The 21533-nt window shown below is 32.5% G+C and overlaps 2 protein-coding genes across 4 annotated transcripts in view; one reads left to right on the forward strand and one right to left on the reverse strand.

The window, feature by feature from the left end:
- Window positions 1-293: 293 nt before the first annotated feature.
- On the forward strand, window positions 294-10789 carry LOC114930973 (X-linked retinitis pigmentosa GTPase regulator). The gene is made up of 12 exons (XM_029302850.2): window positions 294-346; window positions 2786-2911; window positions 4763-4855; window positions 5117-5179; window positions 6212-6535; window positions 6890-7042; window positions 7210-7374; window positions 7453-7574; window positions 7650-7721; window positions 7843-8734; window positions 8926-9011; window positions 9141-10789. Exons 1-12 carry the CDS (start codon window positions 316-318, stop codon window positions 9162-9164), a joined length of 2151 nt encoding a protein of 716 aa, XP_029158683.2. The 5' UTR covers window positions 294-315; the 3' UTR covers window positions 9165-10789.
- The window catches only part of dsb (scavenger receptor class B member debris buster), a 39148-nt gene continuing 27176 nt past the window's right edge, over window positions 9562-21533 (reverse strand). For 2 of the 3 annotated variants that reach the window (XM_029302852.2, XM_029302851.2), the window contains 8 exons: window positions 15716-15807; window positions 13937-14097; window positions 13544-13682; window positions 13249-13452; window positions 12942-13086; window positions 12544-12795; window positions 12162-12280; window positions 9562-11936 (listed from right to left, as the gene is read on the reverse strand). In XM_029302852.2, the coding sequence (XP_029158685.1) occupies window positions 11499-11936; window positions 12162-12280; window positions 12544-12795; window positions 12942-13086; window positions 13249-13452; window positions 13544-13682; window positions 13937-14097; window positions 15716-15807 (1550 nt within the window). In that variant the 3' untranslated portion in view covers window positions 9562-11498. Of the gene's footprint in view, window positions 11937-12161; window positions 12281-12543; window positions 12796-12941; window positions 13087-13248; window positions 13453-13543; window positions 13683-13936; window positions 14098-15715; window positions 15808-20531; window positions 20605-21533 lie in introns of those variants that run through there. The other variant, XM_029302854.2, reaches the window with a different exon arrangement.

Below are 21533 nucleotides of genomic sequence, written 5' to 3' on the forward strand. Positions count from 1 at the left end.
ATTTTTCTATAATTACTTATATATATATTTCTTATATATGCATATATTTAAGAATTAGATTTTACATTTTAATTGTAATAAAAATGCAAGAGAATTAGAAAGTGGGCGAAGTCGATCATTTTCGACAATGTTGGAGAACCGCGTCGTTCGCTCCCATTCTTTATTACAAAGAAAACAGCGGCGCGGTTGTGCCATTAGAAATTGATTTCCAGTTGCTAGGATACATGGTGGTCGCCCTCTCGAAAGCGCCAGCAAGCATGCCCGCTTACCTGGCGGTCAGTCGGCTACAAGTTGCGCGGCGCAAGGTGCACAAGCATGGGCCTACCAGACATAGAGACTATACCCGGTAAAATAGAAAGAAAACACGAGTAATTGTGTGTAATGCACGCACCTGAGAGAATATATTGCACGCATAAATTGCACCACGCAAATCCACAAATTATTCTATAATAGATCATGTATAATAAAATAATAATACTGACCGCGATCGATCCCTGAAACCGACGCACGGGCACAGCTCCCCGACATTATTAAAACCCCCGCACGAGCCCCTGGCTTCGCCCTGTGCCGGTTGTCAGCGTGAAGTAACGAGAATCGATACCTGTCGCTGTTATCAAATGATCACGAGCACGTATGCACGGCGTATACAATGCAAGAAAAATTTTTACAGTCACTCGATAACAAATATGGTAGATTCATTGAAATTAAATTGCAAGAGTTTAAAGTAAATATATATTTGTGGCTACAATATTTTATTGCATTCTGCGTATTCTTATAATTATACATATATATATTTTTGTAAAACGTTTAGGAGTGCTGCTACCAGCACAATCCGACCATTAATCGGCTAAATGCTACCATAGTCGTGGTCGTACATGCAAGTCATGTATGTGCATTTGTATCATTAACTTACTGGCGTTATTACACGTTGCAAGTTGAGGCAAAAAGTGTTCTCCAAGTGCCATTTGATTCGTTTAATAAGCTCATATATTTATACCAATGCACCGTAAACACGAGTAGATGTAATACGCAACAAGAACTAATTAAAAAACGTCGATTTTAATATAAAATGAGAAGCATAATTTCCTTTCCAGATCTCTTCAACGATATTGGTTATAAGCATATTTATACACGTACATTGCTTATAAATTAATTTTTCCATTTTTTAAATACAGTTCTTCTCTACTTTAATTATACTTCTAATTTTGAGAATATTTTATTCTTATTTCTTTAAATGTTTTACATGTGATTTGATTATTATTTGTTCGCGCATGAACAATCGCTATCGACTATCAAATACATATATTTTGCAGAGCAATTTGGTAGAGCTATTAATCGACCTATAGGTCAACAACCCTAGAAAATATGCAAACTTCTAGATACTATCAATCTTCCACAAAGCAGAATATATTTGCTTTCATTTTCTCAGTATTCTATAATTTCTCTTACAAATTCCAAAGTTATGAATAATAAAAATAATAATTTAAGAGAGACTTATAAACTAAAAAATCTAGAAGAGTAATTTAAGATAAATAATCTAGAAGTATAAAATAAATTTAGAATCTCAAAATTCAAAGTTAAGTACATCTAAGAACTAAAAATCCTCAAATTCGAGAATGTATCATCTGAGGAGTTGAGAAGACTTGAGGATTTAACAATAAAAAAACTATTAAAAATCTAAGAAAAATTTTTAAAGATTTGAAAATTTGAAGACGTAAATATTACAATTTTTTTGCATAATATTATTTCACATAAACAGCCTTTAATGAAATAATTTGCGCTGAGATAGCTTGCGTTGTTTTCTGATGAAGGACAGATGCGTAATGAATTATGCAAAAGGCCGCTGTTTGAACTTTTGATAAGAAAGACGCAAGCGTAAATCTCGAAGGATTTATCACCAGTTTTGCGTTATTGACCTTTGCGCGAAGAGAGACCAAAATGCCGCTGTTAATCTCATGTTGAGACGGCATTTGGTGTCTTAACGCTTTTCCGGTCCTTTTTACTGGCTTTCAACTTAATTTATGCTAAAGTTATGCAACGCGATAAAATTTGCCCTCAGACTATATCCATAATGCACTACTCACAATACTTAGAAATAGAAAAATCTATAAGAGATGCCGACAATTAAGTTGAATTTCTCTGAGAAATCATTTCGATATATTCACTTTTATATAATTGAACAACAATACTTATTTTCTATAACAATTCTAGAAACAATGATAAAATGAACATTTTTCTAGAAATAATGATAAAATACAGACAACTGCAAAGGCGTGGAAAATTTTAGAAAACTCTACATATATAATTATACTTCCATTGCTATACATGTTGCATTTAAAATTATTATGTATACTTTTGCTTTAGATATAAGATCGCTACAAGTGGTTCCACGTGCAATATAGATGATGTATCCTTGTGTAATATGCATGTATATTTATAGCTTTAGTATCAGAATAATATGCAACGATTTCAATCTTGCATGATCCAAATATAACATCGCAACACGGATTCACTGCTATATATGTAAAACACAATTCGCGAAGATACTGCATAATTTTAAGTTATAAAGTTTTGTAAGCAAAAGATAATTCAAGTTACATATAAAGTTTTGTAAGTAAGAGATCTCAAATAAAACGAAATCCGCGTTATAATCCGATTGTTTCTCGAAGCGCAGTTTTCTGATTGCAAGATCTGTCAATCGAAGAAATTCGTTCAAAGATAGAAAACCTCGATTCTCATTTTGCCTTCAATATTTAACGATTGTATCGATCTTTGTACATTGTAGAGACCGGAGCAGTCTTCACGATCGGTCGTAGCAGATTTGCGGACAATGTTGCGTCACACTTCTTTATACGTAAGGATCCGGTCGTCGCCATTGAGTGCGGAGATGAACATTCTGCCGTTATTTGTCGTAAGTTTTACGCATTTTTTAAAATAAAATAATTTAGAATATTTTAAACTACAAGAATAGCTATTGTCTTTTTAAATCCAGGATGGAACTCGAGCAATTCTATTAAAGGTATTCTTTTAAATAGAATTAGTGTATTATCGAATATAAACAGTGGTTTTAGTTATAAATATAGCACTGCAAACAATGAAATCTTATTAGAAAAAATCATTGTAGTGATTGTTTTAATCAGTGATATTTTAAAATGCTTTTTATATTATAATATTATATAATAGATAAATTCGTAGCAATATATTTTGTTAAAGAAATATTTGAATTTGAAGAATCTTGTTTTATTTTTTCTAGGCTTATTATCACATCTTAAAAATGAAAACATGTAATATGTGCATATTAGTTATTAGTTACACAAAATCTCACTGCCAATCAGTGAAACATAAGACGGAGGAGTAAAGTGCGAGTGTTTCACTGAAAATCAGTGAAATTCATCGAGCTTCGTAAAATTGTATTACTGCTTTAATCAGTGACATCTTTATTGATTCAGTTTAAAAATTTTTTCGTTGCACAATAAGTCTAAATTAAATCAAAATTAAATCCAAATTGAATTTAATTAAATTATTATTATAATTAAATTATCAAGACTAACAGTATATATATATTATTACCACAAGTTAGAATCTCAGCCTGAATTCAGCTTAAATCATTGGAATAACAGCAAGAATATTGGTTTAGATTAATTTAAACTTAATTTCGAGATCTATCCAGCTAGAATCATCAACATATAAAAAGAAAAAAAACGATATATATGTAGTTCATGTTACGTTGAATATCGTTAATCAATGTCGTGTAGTGTAAAGTTGACAGCAAGTCACACATTCGTGAGCACCTACACACAATGCTTACAAACAAAAAACTTATAATTCACAATAACAAGAGTATTTTTGTCTGAGAGAAAAGAGAACTATCTCTCTTCTTATCTTTTATAAATTCAGTCGTAAAATGTCATTTTGAACATTATATGCCTACTCGAATATTTTTGTATTCCAGTCCGATTTTATCCGATAAGACATATTTAAATTCTTGAATTTTGATTGCTACGTTATAAAATTTGTAGACTATAATGAAGGTGTATGATGGTTCATGTGATTTACAGCTTCTGTAGCATGCAACGTAAAAGATATATATACATAATTATATGTATAATATATATATATATATATATATATATATATATATATAGTCGGAGCTATGCTCACATAGGAATATCCACTATCCAGTAAATCGATATTGAACACGCAATGGTCAGTCTACGCCGACATTGTTGGCGTTATTAGCTTAAAGCGTCTTAAAAAAGTATTGTATTATTACTTTGCAAACAAAAAATGTTACATTAATAAAATATTTATAATTATAGACAATAATTACTGCGTATTAGTATTCCCATTTTACAACTATTCATTAAAATTTATATTTAATCCATTCAAGATGTAAATTTTATATTGCTCGTTTTATTTATTAATTCAAATATTATTTATATTAAAATCCCATAAATATATTTATGCAGTTTCTTCATAATTTTCGAGATGTTTTTTTAAAGATTTCAGAATCAATTTTACTCTTGCATAAGATTAATCGCTATTTTTATCGCTATTTTTAGTATTGCAATCAAATTTACGTAAGTTTATTGCTAGTAAATTTATATCTTAAGATGCTTTTAGATCCCAGATTCCTTAAATTCTCCATATTACATAAGTAATAATATCATCTTAACGCCAGGAATAGTTTCTGTGAAATTCTAATTTACCGAACATATCTTTCATGCTTGCTTGGAATGCCTTTGCTTACTTTTTATTCCAGAAACCGGCAGACTGTTCGTCTTTGGCAGTAACGATTGGGGCCAACTGGGTCTGGGTCACAAGAATCACATCAGCAAACCTTCGTGTGTAAAAAGTTTGTAACTGCCTTATCGTAAAGTAGCAACAAATTTTGATATAAATAGAACTACGTTCAAATGTCGCCATATTACTTTTTTGCGTTGATAAATCATCAAATACAAATCTCTAAAATATCTCGCTTTCTTCTGAACTCATTTTCTGTTTATAAATGATATTGGAAATTTATGCTCACTAAATGTCGAGAATAATTTTTTGCCAAATTGTTCATTTAATTAAGCACTGCTTATGATTTTAATAAGAATCCCATTTGTTATAGTCCTGAAACCAGAAAAAGTTACACACGTCGCATGCGGAAGAGCGCACACGTTAATATGTACAGGTGAGCAACGACCAATAATATCTATGCGAAGTATCTCAATCGTGCTTTCTCTCGATTACATATATCGAAATTGATTATGTCATTCGTTTCAATATCGTCGTAACGATCGAGTTTTACAGACATGAGAAAGAAAAACATTAGTTCGACAAAGTAATCAGCTCCGAAATAATATAAATGTAATGTGGTATATCTACGAAATACTCTTCGTATGTAAGTATGTATACAGAGTGTCCGGTAACTAACAAAGCAATGATTAAGAACGGATTCTCTGGCCAATTTGGAGACGATTTTTCCTTAGCAAAAATGTTGAAAAGTCAATAATTTTTGAGTTATAAGCGATTGAAAAAATGGGTTTTTTGAAAACTAAACGTTTTGGAGTTAAAAGTCTAACATAATTACATTTTTCAGTTAATTTCAGGTAGAGTTTACTATAATAAAATTTTTATTTGAGGCTTAGTTATAAAGATACATAATGACAAATATTGGAAAGTTGTAAAAAATGATGACCTTTTTTGACATATTTGCTGAGGAAAAATTGTTCCCAAAATGACCAAAGAATCCATTTGTAATTGTTGGTCCGTTAATTACCGGACACCCTGTATAGTTGTCATTAATAGATGAGAGATACATTAAGTGAGTATGCCGCTTTCATATATATATATATATACATGTATATATATGTGCCTTTGCGTGTCACGAACTTCGATGAATATCTGCCGAGTCATTCAACTTCAAACTTGTTCTCGTTTGAAGGAATCAACTTAATAAGGATTCCTAAATGGCACGTCACTTTGCTAACTTTTCAGATAGAAATTGGAGATGCTAATTTGTTAACAGACTGAAACTGCTTCTGACAAATAGTTTGTGAAAATGTATTCACAGTTAATTTTATTAATTTAACTTAATAATTTCTCGTTAATTTAATAATTTAATATTTTATAGTTTGCTAAAAAACAGAAACAAAATTTGAGCTGATAATTAAATCATGAAACGCATACACATGTTTTAACTTGAAATGTTTTTTGTCTTCAGGAGCCCAGAAAGTCTTTGCATGCGGCAGTAATCAAGAAGGTCAACTAGGCCGGGAAAATTCCGCGATAGGCGACAGCTCTAGTTCTCCAATCTTGATTTACGATTGTGGACTCGGCGGACCTAGGATTGTACAAATTGCAGCAGGATCACATCATTCAATGGTTTTGACTAGTGACGGAGGAGTTGTCGCTTGGGGAAGTAATCTGGAGGGACAGTTAGGATTACCAGGAGTTTCGGGTCTTGTTAACAAACCTACAAAGGTCCCTATTCCTGAACCGGTAAAAGAAATCAGCGCAGGATATTATCATTCAGCTTTTTTGACCGGTAATAAATGATTTTATTTCTACGTAAAATAATAAGTTATATAATAGCTTTAAAATACACATCTTAAAGCAGATAAAAATATGTTTATATTTTCCATGAAACAGCATACATATATTTTTTTATACTTTCTCGCTTTTAGCATAATATAAATTAAACCTCTCACCTCTTAAGACAAAGTTGATCCAATAATCTTAAAATCCCGTTCTAAGAATTTATGCAAGGATTCTTAGACATACTTTTCACGAGATAAAATCGTTTCCGCTGCGGCCCGCTTAGAACGATTCGCACGAACACGAGAAGTTGTAAAATATATTAGCGTGTGTGCAATTCAACCATCACATAGTTTATTTCCAGAAAGCGGTCTCGTTTATGTCTGCGGCGAATCGGAAAGCGGTAAACTCGGGATCGATGTCAACTTTTCTACGCAAGTTGCACCGAAGCAGATACAGTTGCCGACACCGGCACTTCATATTGCCTGCGGCGGTCATCACACGCTCGTGTTAGCAGGTTGAGATCAGTAGATTTTGACCCATATCTATTTTTCTGACACTTGGCACATATTCGTAGATTTTTAAATAGATAAAAGAATTTACACCTTTCATATCTCTTTACTTTAACTCTCTAAAATATGCAGTTAAAAATCTGCTCCAATGATTAACTGTTTAAATTGTCAGAAAATGGCAACATTTACTGCTTTGGAAGTAACTCCAGTGGACAACTTGGAATGGGCACGAATGTCAACGAGATACACTTGCCAAAACATCTTGCACGCGGATCTCTTCGAAATGAAAAGATCGTCAAGATTACTTGCGGTGAAAGTCACAGTGCTATTCTTACTGGTAATTAAAATTCTACAGTCATATTCCTTTAAATCCTTAGATAATATTATTAACAATCGTGTTAATTATTACTAACAGAACTTGGCAAACTCTTCACTTGTGGTGACGGGCGACATGGTAAATTAGGTCTGGAGGAAAATGAAAATAATGTTCACGAAGTCACATTTGCTGCCAAATATCAGGAACTCTTCATTACAGATGTAACTTTGCTTGCTTTGCTTAAATAAATATGTATCGTATTTTTATCCGATTCGAATTGTTTTCTTATTTTAAAGGTTGCATGCGGAGGATGTCATACAATATTGGTTGGTCGAAGACACGAGATGGATCATCAATCGGATTCCACTGTAAGTGCAACTATATCATACATAAATTTATAACAAATTACTATTTAAACTTTTAAATTAAATTTATTATATTATTTTTTAAACTAATACAATTTGTTTATGATCTATTCGTTAATTTCAGGAGTCAGCCATGCAGAACAAAAGTTCTCTACCTCCTTTAAAGCTTCCTGTAAATATGCAAAATGAACATCGAGTGGACAGTACGGAAAAATCAATTCCTGAAAAAGATAATTCACATCATGTCGAGAAAAGCAATGAAACACCGAAACATAACGATATTGAAACGAATTCAAAAGATTCGTCAAAAGAAAATTCAGATATTGTCAGTAATGAAAAAAATTCGTCTTCGGCAAACGATGAAAAAATCGCAAGTCCTAAGAAATGTCCTTCCGAAACTAGTCCATCGGAAAATTTAAAAGAAAAAGTCGAGAAATCACAACCAACTGACGAGGAAGATGAGTCAAAGAATAAAGAAAGCGCACATGACGAAAATGCTGAAGATAAACTAGATAATGAAAGTAAAGATGTTCAGGAAAATAATGAAAGTCAGAAAAATAATGAAAACGTGGAAAGTACAGCAGCGACAGATGCTGAAGATGCGCAAGATGCTGAAGAGTCACGCACAGAAGCAGCAGCTTCGAGGATACAAGAAAAAACGGAGCAAGAAACGTCGACGAATCCTACACCACCACCGAAACCACCAAGACTAAAATCCGGAAGTATCGAAAATACGAGCAAGGAGAACGATTCTTTACAAGAGAACGAAAAGGATGAGGACGAAAAGAACAAGGACGAGAAAGAGACAAAGACGAGTGATGAGCCTGAAGACGCAAGCCCAAAGTCCCTTGGAAAATTAGAATCGGTAGAAAATATGACTGAAAAGATTGTGGAGGCTGTTGAGAATTCGATAGAAAAGGTCAAGGAGAATATACACGGTGAAGAATCAGAGAAAGTAGAGGCGGATGGCGCGCAGGACGATGCTGATGTGGTGCAATCTCCAGCACCGCGAACAGGTTGGTGAAATAAGCTTTATTTTCGTCTCTTCCTTATTTCTCCGTAAAAAGTAAGAGTAGGTCAATCAGAAGCATCGATTAGAATTCGTTCTGCGAAATAGAATTTCTAACATTCGAGAGACGTCAGACATTCATTTAAATGGAATATTTAAATTCGCGGATGTATTACATAATCGATTATTGCCTTTTAGCTAAGATGGCAAAGTTGTTTAAAGGAAAGAGACAGGAGGTAGAGAACGGAACTAAAATGAGCAGCGCAGCGAATCCAAAAGCTAAGGTATAACGCTGATAAATGTACCTATATTAGATCATATATTTCATAGAGGAGATTACATTTTCTTTCATATAATTTTAATTTTGTATAAGAATGTTATACATTGCGAATATAATTTTTTTTACTTTTTAGTCAAAGACGTGCACCGTTCTGTGATCGAGAAGACTTCGAAGAAACATTATAATCCATTATATTTTTATAAAATACTTTTGATAGATTTTCGTCGCTGGGACCAATACGCGTGGAACTGGAAATTTCCAATAATCGACAGCTCGATTTATCATCAATAAGAGCTTGCCTTCAACCATATTTACAATAGAATTAGTTTAGATTTCTTCTGCATCATATATCGCATCAATTTCTCGTTACAGCGACGAAGGGTTTTAATAAGAGCAATAATTCACTGACTGTATCTAGGCACTCTGAATATATATTACATAGAAATTGGTCCCATTTTTAATATATAAATTTCAGAAGAAAGCATAAATCTATAAATATAGCGGATAAAGAGTAGATGAGTGACAGTTGAGTGTGACAAATATGTACAGTGATATTTGGATAAAAGTATTTTATTAAATTTCGGTTACAAAATTCCGTTCGCGCTAGAACAAGCTTACCCTCTACAATGTTTTTTTTTTCACTCTCGGAATATATTTAAAAGTACTTAAAACCGATATACCGATGTAGCATAATCGCATTACATTCTCGATGTATCACTCATTTGATTAATCGTCAAGCCGTATTTAACTTATAATGCACCGATATCGATTAACAGTAATCATGATTAATCTAAATTTGTGTCCTTTTCGATGTTCTTCTATAGCTGGAGCCGCGCTCCAAATCGTTAGCCGGATATTTAGCTTTACGTAGCAATATGTGTAACGCTAAAATTGTTGCGGGGCGCAACCTTACTTCTAATCGACATTGTTTCGCCACACAATTGCTGGCAATGGTATACTTAACATACGATCACTAATATTGCACTAGATTATGGCCGAGTACGAGTGGGACACGTTGAGAAGAAGCATCGTCACGCGCAAACTTGCCATGATCGACACAAGTGAAAGTTTCGTCCATTCACGTAATTGCCAATGAAGCTTCTCCTCGTTGCTCTCCATTCAAAAATTGCATATTACATATAAATAAGAACGGAATCACAGACACAATAATATAATCAATAATATAATCTTGGGATCTCTCGTAAGTGTTATCAGGTAATCCCTGATTAGTATGTCCAGAAGCGTCCGTTAAATCCCAAAAGTTTTCTTCCATAACTAATAAGGAAAATACTATATATATATATATGACGTTTTATTATGATTATATACGAATATTATAATGATCGTATCGGTTTACTCTCACGCATTCTGAAAGATCGTGAAGGATTCTTTGGCGAATTTCGATTCCATTTAAACAAATCAAACTCTTCCGCGAATTTCGTCCGAATAAAAATTCGCGAAAAATTAGAAAAAAGGAAGCCTTTCTCCGTGTAAAAGACACAAACCAATTTGGCTCCGCATATTCTGTAGTTAGTTAATTAGTTGTTTTGATGATCAACAGCGAGACTTTGGTGTACACAGTCAAAGGGGACGCATTTTATATTACGCCACATATCATATCGCAGGTACTTATCCAATATTTTTTCATTGCAACGATATTATTAATCAATAACGCCTAGATTTATTTTTTCTTCGATTTTTTTTCGACAAAAAATAAATCAATTATCATTTATTTGATATAATATATTGTATATACCTACATTATAATTCATACGCAATCAATTCTTGGAAAAAAATATTTATAATTTTTAATGCCTTTGATTGTTAAATAGAATTTAGATGATATGTGGCTTCGAGAATCCTAAGTTAATCCTAAGAATTAATGCCGAGGTTTCTTAAATCTTAATTACAGTCTAGAAATACACACTAATGTGTGCAGTTTATGGTTATATTTGGTGAAATAATAAAAAAATCAGATAGATTAATTAAAAGACTCGTAGCCTTTCGACAAGTTTTATGAAAGAGTCATGTAAGAGTTCTTATTAGATATGCATCTTGTTGACAATTAAAGTCTCGATGAAAAGAATCTGTTTGTCCTTCATGCAAGTCTTCGCGATTCCTATATTCTTCAAACTCTAAATACCTTAAATTATATGTTAATTAAAATCCAATAATTAATTGACTCGTAGATTATTTAGATTTTTCTAAGTCATACTTTGAGTCAATAGGTGAGCCTTAAACCTCTAAACGTTTTAGGTTCTAGTTATCTTAATTCCTGTGAGATTCTTAAATTCTGCTTATCGCGATTTCTTTCAGCATGCCATCACTTTTCATTAAATTTGAATTAATGTTGCAATTAAATTATTTCGCGAGAAATCGAGAACTAAGCGTCATTAATTATTGTTCACGTTACAATCGCTATAATTAATACGCACACTTACATTAGTATTTCTAGCTAACATTAAAATTTACGGACAGAGCAGCATGTCCATCAGATCTCTATCATGTCCTGCTTTTCATCGAGGTCGATATTACTCAATAGGACATACGAATCTCGACCAACAAGCAAACGATGCTGACCGTTTATCAGTAAGGACGAGCCCCTCCTGATAGTCCTTTTACCGAGCTCGATCGCATCGTGCGCCAACACTGGACTGTTATTGTATGCCTTCACGAACACCGTAATTATGACCGTGAGTCCGACTAGAATCATACCGTATGTGATGCAAGGGACAGCGATGTCGGCGAACGTAGTTGCAAGGTAGATCCATCGTCTGATGGGCGGTGTGAGCTCTTCTATACCTTCCTCGAGCCACATGATAGGAAAGACTATGTCGGAAAACTTCGAGACCACCGCGATGTTACGCTGTTGCTCTACTTTTAGATTCAACTGGACGCGAACTTTTGCTTCGACGGGCACACCGAGTTTCTAAGAGCAGAAAAAAATTATTTGTGAAAAAATATTTAAAATTTATATTATTTCAGATTCTAGAAATCATAAATTTTTAAGTAACTTGGATATTAAAGTTAAGACATTCTGTTTCTATTATAATTATTTATTCTCGCGATCAGTTTAAGCTTGATAAATAAATTAATAAAAAATTGTTGTCGATATAAATAAATTCAAATACAAAATTATTTCTTGTTGGTTTACCGGTTGAATTTTGAAATATGTTTCGTGTAGTTTTGCAACTGGCTTGAGTCCGTCAACGGCATTTAATAATGTAGGATCCGCTTTGTAAAAATGTGGAAATGAGATATAAACTGGTGCACCTGAAGTAAGAAAATACAAGTTGCATAAATAACATATGTTATACTTGTGAGCATCCAAGAATCTCCTTAACATTTTGGCCTGTATTTATAGTTCGATTTTATATTCTTAATATTTTATATTTTATCTTTCTTTATAAATCTGGTTCTTATAAATAATTGACTTAAGATCTCATTCAACCAATCAAATGGTTACGCGGCACCTTATTAAATATAAGATCAGATTATGAATACTGGCCTTTAACCTTCTTTTTCACAATACTCACTATACTGGCACGGACTGATGTCTTGCAAGCCTTGAGGGGGACAAGTGTCCATACCATCGGAGCAAAAGCATTCGTTCTCAAATGTTTCGTTCGGTTGACCGAAAACTAGATCCGGCGGAGTATACAAATCCGCCTTGATACCCGTTTTTTCTACCGGCCCGCGATATTGCAACGGTAATGTTCTGCAGAGATCCTTATCCCACACATGAACAATATTTGCGCCGGTCTGATCTCGTGGTGGAAAGAACGACCCTGTGCGAAGAGAGCATTTAAAATTTATTCGTGACAAAATATGCCCAATTCAACATTTTTTTTTATTGAGACGAAAACTCGAATTATCGGACCAATCGAAATTTTAACAAACTATTTTATATCCTTTAGATGCGCGAGAAACTTACCTTCCGAAGCGATAATGGAGTTACAGGGTGCTGTCGGCCAGTATGGCAAATGATCAAGCCCGTTCAATCGATTTATCAGACCGAACTCTTTCATATCCGTATGTCCGGTGAATATTGTGGATATCTCGCTCAATGTACCGTTTCTCTACAATTTTGATTATAAATTACGAGCTGTATACATATATTGACTTGCACGTGTAAAAAATTTATTTAATTATTTTTTAGAAAAATATATAATATAAATAATGAAAATATACAATATTGGAAAATTAATAATAATATATTATAATAATCGTGTAGCACTTACTCCGATAAGAAGGCCCATTCTGCTCATAGGCCGTCTAGTTTTCGGAAGAAATCGATATCCGAGACTAACTAGTGGATCGTCATAGCCAAAAACGAGCTCCTGCGCCGTTACAGGAACGAAGGGTTTCATGTGCATTCCGCTCAAGAAAATTGATAATCCCATTTGAATTAAATGTGGAAGACTCTTGCTTTGCGTCGAAAGTGTCTATGAAGAAAAGAAAAATATTTTACATGTGTATATCTTCGAATTATTATCAAGAAGATACAACAATAATATTAGTTTGTCATAAACTCACTAGCAAAGGTATATTCGGCACTAGCACTTTGATGTTTCTGTCTAGAGACATTTCAGGTACAAAGTTCAGAATTTTCTTATGTTGATAACTAACGGTTCCGTTGTTGTGAAATACGATGTTAACTTTTTCCATATCCTCTCTGTAAAAAATGCACATTTATTATACCGATTGCGAAGCGATATCGCTGTGCCGTTTGAAACAATACTTGGCCCATAAATACGCAACCCGAATGAAGCATCGTTCAGACGGTTTGCATACTTACAAGCGCTTTGGGATGGAAAATATTAAGAAACTATAGTAAGCACAAAGATAGCCAATTGTTCGTAGAAAAAGATAGTTTAATGCTAATTTCAGGATTGTGCAAATTTACAATGCGAGTGCAAGCGCACTTACCGATAAACGAACGGACCGATTTCCTGGAGCTTTGGCTTCTCGTTAAACTGCAGGAAGTTCTCCGTGTTGGTTACATTAAATATGTAGACTTTGGTTAATCGAGCTACGCCTGGCTTTTGCCAATATTGAAAGGAGAGCGAGCCGTTCCATAGTCGCAATTGCTAGAAAAGCGCGATAAATTGCCGATATTATTACTAGTGTGTTGTGCGTGATTTCTCTCAAGTTAAAACTGCGATCTGTGCACGTGCACGATCGCGTTTCATTTCGGATAATTTATCGTGAGGTTTTTATATGAAACGGACGTTAATCATTGAAGTAATCTTGAGATAAAAAAAATAACGATAGGTTTCTATTAATTTTTTAAATTGGCCAATTTATAGATCAAACGCCGCAATGTGTCATTTATTGTATTGAATTTATTGTAAAAAAGAGATCACGCGCGACAACTTTTACTTTTTCGGAAAACATTACGTGATTAGTATGTGCATGATTGTTGCACATGCTTTGAATATATATCTTACATTAATGATTCAGATAATTTCCGGGGAAATTAAAATAGAAGTAAAACAAAAGTTAATGGGATCTCATTTCATATAGATGAAAGTGAATTTTTATAAACACTACGAAATGCTTTCAAGATTCTCTCTTATATTCTTTTTGGAGAAAAATGTTGTTTTCGTTTTTATTCTTCTCGGCAGGAAGGAAATATGCGAGCAGGGAAAGTACAAGAATGGAAATAAATTTCTACTCACGTTGGAAAAATTTGTAATTCTAGTAAGTAAAATCTTTGAAACCAATTACTTCTACGAGAATTAATTTAATTGTGAGTAATTAAAGATTTACAAGTCACAAAAAAATCACAATTTCATCTTTTCTACTAACAATTATAAATTACGATAATAACATATTTAAAATTTAATATATGATTGAGACTGCAATAATATAACAAAATTAATATTTCACAAGAATAATTTTTTATATATAATCGACAGATTTGCAATTTAAGTTGTGCAAGTAACATTATTAATAAAAATTGCACATATAATAATACGTTCAATTTATGATTGACAATCATAAATTAATTTGCACACAGTATACTTTATGTACATTAAGTTTAGACAATAAAAGAGATTCGCAAAGTTATTTACTGTGAATAAAAATTACTCGACAAGTATGGGCCATAAAAAATATTGAATATTTATTGCGCCAGACATACTTTGTCCAAATACGAGCATATATTCTCGAGTCTTTGCAGGATTTGAAAGTAAAACAAAATCGAAAGGCAAGAACCTGTCAAAGCAATCACACATGACTTATTGATGATGTATCGCTTGCGCGACAATTATCGCCTAAACACATCAACAAGATTAATCATGTTAATCATAATTCAATCATAATTCAATGTAATGGCATTATAATTAAATGTAAAATCCAATTATTGGATTAAATATGATCCTCTGCGGAATTTGCTTTTAATTAGATATTACTGCTTTAAAATATGCAATTGACTATTACATTTACTATTTCCATCTAGAATAATACAATAATAATATATATATATATATATATATATATATATATATGTATTTAATTTATGAAATTGGCAGTTTAAATGACATTATTTTATGTTCAGATATTTCAAATTTTATTTATATTAATTCAATAATATATAAAAATAACAAACACATTTTTTAAAATTTCGTGATAATTATATTGCATATTTATCAAATATATCGAACGTTTCGCTAAATATGTATATTCAAACGGTTTCATACTTACTCTTAAAATGAGGTAATCAACCCATGGTATACTACTGAGCACTATGCCGATGACAAGTGCAAGAAGACCTAAACAGATTGCAGCTATCCTACCTGCAAAAATAAGATAATAGTAACGTTAATAGTGCAAGTGTCAAAACGTACAGTATTAAATATATGCACACTTAATGCGCATTTGCGCAAACAATTTTTTTATGGACAGTTGTGGGCATTATAGCTATCTACTATTTCTCATAGAGCAAGCATTGACCTACATTTGAAAATTAGTGCCGAGTATCAAGCATTGCGTACATTGAATAACTCATGTTCTATAATTATTGACAACACTTTTCAGAGAAACATATTGTATGTAATAATACTTAGTATTCAATAATGTGGAATAACATTTTTAATTTAGAAAAAACATCATTAAAACAGAGTGGTAGAATTACTAGATATTATTTACTCTGCTGTGCGATATATAATCGATATGATATCGTTTTTTTTTTTACTTGTTTGCTTAATTTCTTGTTTTTTTGCGAAATTGCTATTATATAACTACATACTAAAAAATAATTTAATTGAAATAATTGTGCGTGTATGTGTATGTATACGTATATAAATGCTATATATAATAACACAACTACAAGTTTATGCTGAATAAATTATTAATACAAAATAGAAACGCTTACCTCGTAGAATAGTGCGTAAATAACCTGGAAAATATATTACGAAACACACTTTCCATAGCAATAGCCTAGGATCTTAGAATCAAGATTAAGCAAGAGACTCTTTGCTACCAAACTGGTAGTCCCTGTTATTTGTTGAGAATTTGTAAATCCTTAGAAGATTTTAAACGAAGACTCCGTGTAGATAAAAACTTACATAAATTATGTTGAACTGCTCGAAACACAAATAAAATTTCACGAATTAATAAATTAATTTGTATTAGAAGGTTAGAATATTTTTGACAACGATTAATCTACAATTTTAATTATACTTATATATATGTATATACACATGTGTGTAACTGTTTTTAAATAATCTTTATCATTCTGATCCTATAGTTAGAACTTCTAAGAGATTTGCGTAATGAAAGTATCGATTATAGATGATAAGTGTTAACATAAGATGCCAAAGCGCATATTGCTAATAAATGTCAATATTTTTTGCGACAAATTACACTTGCGCTCATTAATGTACGATAAAAACTAATAAATTATCATTTTTTGTAATTCAAATACATTTAAAGAGTGTTATGTTTTATTTACTTGGTTGATAATTACTTTTATTAACCTTATGCTAAACAATTCACAATAATTATACATAAGTGTTTGAAATCATTATGCAAATCTGATTGTTACTGAATGATTAACATTTGCACATTTTTCTGCTTAGAAAGCATAAGTAATGTTAATTGAATAAAGTTCCGAAATGTGACGGGCCAGATGCATAACTTATGTTATAATTCGAGCGTTTCGTTACATAATTGTTACGAGATCCCAGCATCATTGGGAATTCTTCATTGCGTATAAGTCGGTCAACATGCTTTCACTCCCGAATTAAATGTAGGACGCTAATGATGCAATTTTGAAATTACCGGCTAAAGCTCCGATGCATCGATGCAATGCATCATATTGTACATTAAAGTGCGCTCGCAATTTATGGAAAACATTCTGATATCAATTATTTACGGTAGGCAAAAATAAGAAAAATACCTCTCTGTATGTTGTTTGATTCATCCTTCATCAAATTATTTGCTTATAAGCAAATCCACATTTACATTACAATATGCGCTAATTGCGGTCATGGAATTATCAGTTCGATAACAGTAAATGCAATCTCTTTAAGAGGCGTAAATAGCAGACTGCGAACAAAAGATAAAAACACTAAAGCTACCAAAAAAAAGGAAAATACTCGGCGATCTGGCCTTTTAATCTTCTCAATGAAACTTCCAAGAATTTCGTTGGTCAAGGAATTCACCTGGGGCCACTCAACGACCTTGAGTTGCACAATAACTGAACAAATATTGACGATTGCAGATGATTTTTCTCGACGGACTACATATCAAAGGAAATTTAATACAAAAATAAATTAGATCAAAATTATTCTTTCCTGTCTTCTATGCTTTTCCTAATTTTCTAATTTACCTAGTTACATAGTTTACGTGGTCAAAATGTTTTGCGCTTTATCCAATTTTTTATTTCTAGGCTTTATTGTTAAATATTATAGTTCTTGTCATTATTCTCAATTAATTTTAATGTTTTATTTTAGAGAAAAATATTTTTTGCTATATCTTAATTATATCTAGCTTGACCTACTAATATATTCATATGGACATACATATCTTGCAATAATTATTAATTTTATTGATTTAATAAAAATGTATACATTTATATTATAGACTTTTTTAATTGACATTCATATATTGAAGACTATTTATATAATTAAATAAGTAGCAAATTCTTTCTCCTTTTTCATTCTTGCTGTTTCCGTTAGCGGAAAGCATTCGATTACTTAAACTGTATCCGCATTCTACATATATCCGCACGATTTTCTCCCAGTTAATTCGGTTTAGTTTCGACGAATATTACAACATTATCTCTCTATGATCGTAGTTTCTATTTCACGTATATTTGCAATCGTTTCTCTCTATAAGAGAGACGGTATTCAAATCTCCTTACAAGAGACCTTTCTGCGAGATTCAATATATTGTATAAGTAAAGACTTAAAGTATAGAATTAATATGACTCGTAACATAAATTAAGATTCATTTATAATCTTCATTAGAAAAGAAACAAAAATGAAATATAAAGTAATAATAAAAAGAATTTAATTTACGTCCTAAAATGAACTGCACGTACCGTACCGTAAATTATACTCAAGTGTATAAATAATTAGATCTTAAGAGATTGCCGATCTAAAACAATTTCGTTGAAGTGAACAGATAAATTATCAGTTTAATCTCACACGCCGCATCGATTACAGATATAACGGGAGCTGATTGTCCGTGATATCGTCCGAGGGTATCGCGGTAGCGTAAATAAGTCTCTCATACATGAAAGCAATAATAAGCGCCACGCGATTGAAAGGATCAACATCGGCAAATGCAACGTTTGTTCGGCAATTTATAGTTCGCATACCACAGAGAGAGTGCAAAATAACTCGCGCGCTGCTCACACAAAGCTACGGTGCGTGGTATTTGTTAACCGTGAGTGGTATAAATTATCCGGGGACCGTTGCGCAACGCACCTTGCGATCTCTCCTTTCTCAGATGCCGGCCACCGGCCAGACGTGCCCGAAGTTCGATTTCTTAATCTGACCTCGAGAAGATGCGTGCTTGAAAAAAAAAACCGCAAAACACCGATCTCGCCCTGATTAATCGCTAATTTTTCTCTTGTCAGTATTCCGCGAACGGCTGATAATTTCGAGTGATGATCTACAATTTCATCGCGGTCGTTAACTCGTTCCGTCCTAGTTTCGCTTAATAATAAATTATTTATCGACGTGTTCGTGAAAAAAGCTATAGAGCTAACAAGATTACGGATAATTATATTAATATAATTATTAAAAAGCAGAAGGAAAATTATATTAGAATTGTTAAAATTTTTAATTAATTTTTGCACGAGATCGAAGAACTTCTTTCCAATCAAAAGGATAAATAAGCGAATAATTTTCTTGGGGGCGTTGAAGATTAATCGTCCTCTTAAAAAACAATGCTATTATATTGTTTATAAGTTATCTTATTTCTTTTGTCACGCAAAAATACAAGAGAAATAAATCATCGATTATCGGTTGCGGTCGCGATGAAATAGCGAGCGACGTTTGAGCAGCTCGTTAAGTGAGATTAATTTGCAGGTTCTTCGGAACATAAAATCAAGCAATGTGAACATATAGTTGACGATCCTTTAATCACGGTGGCGTGATAAAAGCCGCTGAATATCACTTATCGCGGTCTAACTATCGGTAATTGAACAAGCGGTACTTAATGGCTCATTGTTTCCCTCTTATTGAGTTTAAGGAGCTACTCAGTTACAAACTGTGTATTACGTAACTCGCGGTTTAACTTACATCGTAATCTCTGCGGACTCTTGGCATTACACTGCATACCATACTTTGCATAGCAGTCCCGAGCACCGGAAATGCGATATGAACGATAAACGCGATTTTTATTGCGGCTTTTAGATCGCGAAAGAGAAATTGGAGAAATATAAGAGATTTGAGAGATCTTTCAAGAAACAACAATTAATTAAACATATGGCTCGTATATTGTAACACAACAAATTATTTAAAAAGACTAAATATGACGAGCAAATATATGCTTGACAATAATATCAAATGACATATGTAGGTATATATATTTTATATCACACTCTTTAATCCAAATAAGTTATAGACGTTTCAACTTTACTTAGTCTTTTTCAATATAAACAATCAACAAAATAATTACAATAAATCAATAGCCACTGTTACAGTTGTGGAATTGCGATACATCGTAATCAAACACGTAATCATACACGTAACAACAAACACATTTGAAACATAATAAATTAATAAGGCGAATAAAAAAACAGGTAGTGACGCAACATCTTATAGATCGGTCAGATTATAAAAAATATAAGCGAATCCTCATGCACCGTGATGTCTCTCGTCATTTTGTGAAACTATTCCGAGACACTTTAGGTTTTTTAAAAAGAAAAATTCGTCGTTGTCAAGCGAGAAATTGTCTTTTTAAGCTGTCCATAATATAATATTGTAGTTCTTTTATGGTGTTAGAAAATGAAACAGAGAACTATCAGTGCATAAGAATAATCAAATAATTTTTGATGTTGACTTACAGTTGTGTTGAGAGATATTCGAATACATATTACAATTATTGTATAAAGCTTCACTATGATGTCTCGAGAGTGACTGTTGATGTATATTAGTATTATCTGTGTGTATTTTTATTAATGTATTATTAAATGTGTTTGTTGTTACGTTTGATTAACCTTCACGAAGTATATTATACCGCAATTCGATAACTGTAGCAGTGGCTATTGATTGTAAGTACAATATTTTGTTTATTGTTTATATTGAAAAAGACCAAGTAAAGTCGAAACGTCTAAAACTTATTTGGATTAAAGAATGTGATATAAAATATATACATGTCATTGATATTATTGTCAACCATATATTTATTTGCTCGTCATATTTGGTATTTTTAGATGTTTTAAGAATTAAGAAGGTTTGAGAATCAGAAAAATTGAAGAGTAAACAAATCAAGAATTATCAGGAATTGGAAAAGGAATTTAAAGATATCTAGAGTTTTTCTCAAAATCTAAAAATTGGAAAAATTGAAGATTTATATTTATTCCAATTGATCTTATCTTTTTTATTTTGTCTTGAAAAAAATAGAACAGTTTTCCTTTATATAGTGATCGAAGAAGCGAATCATCTCTCTTCTCTCTATAAGGAATTTCTCAGAAATGTCCCTTCGACCTTTTCGTTGAATTGCATTCCATGATCCTATTACATACATTAGATGGTACATCAGCGATGTATCATCGGGTATGTAATACGCGAACGTTGTTTCCGGTTCGAGTGGAGGTTTAAAAAATTCTCGAGGGACGGATGCAGAACACGTTCGCGAGAATCATCTGTTCATCACTTGTACCATCCGTTCATCTTGCGGGATATAACCATCATAATAGAGATTACGTGATTGCTTCCTACGGCTTCGAAGCAGAAGGAAAGTTTTCCCCATATCGCGTCGTGCAAATCATCTGCAGAGAGATGTTAAATCGCGCATACACACGACCAACAAAAAGAAGACCGCGATTATGATTAAATTCTCAAAA

This window comes from Nylanderia fulva, unplaced genomic scaffold (assembly GCF_048542155.1).
Source record: "Nylanderia fulva isolate GAGA-0341 unplaced genomic scaffold, ASM4854215v1 Scaffold34, whole genome shotgun sequence".
Taxonomy (NCBI): Eukaryota; Metazoa; Arthropoda; class Insecta; order Hymenoptera; family Formicidae; genus Nylanderia; species Nylanderia fulva.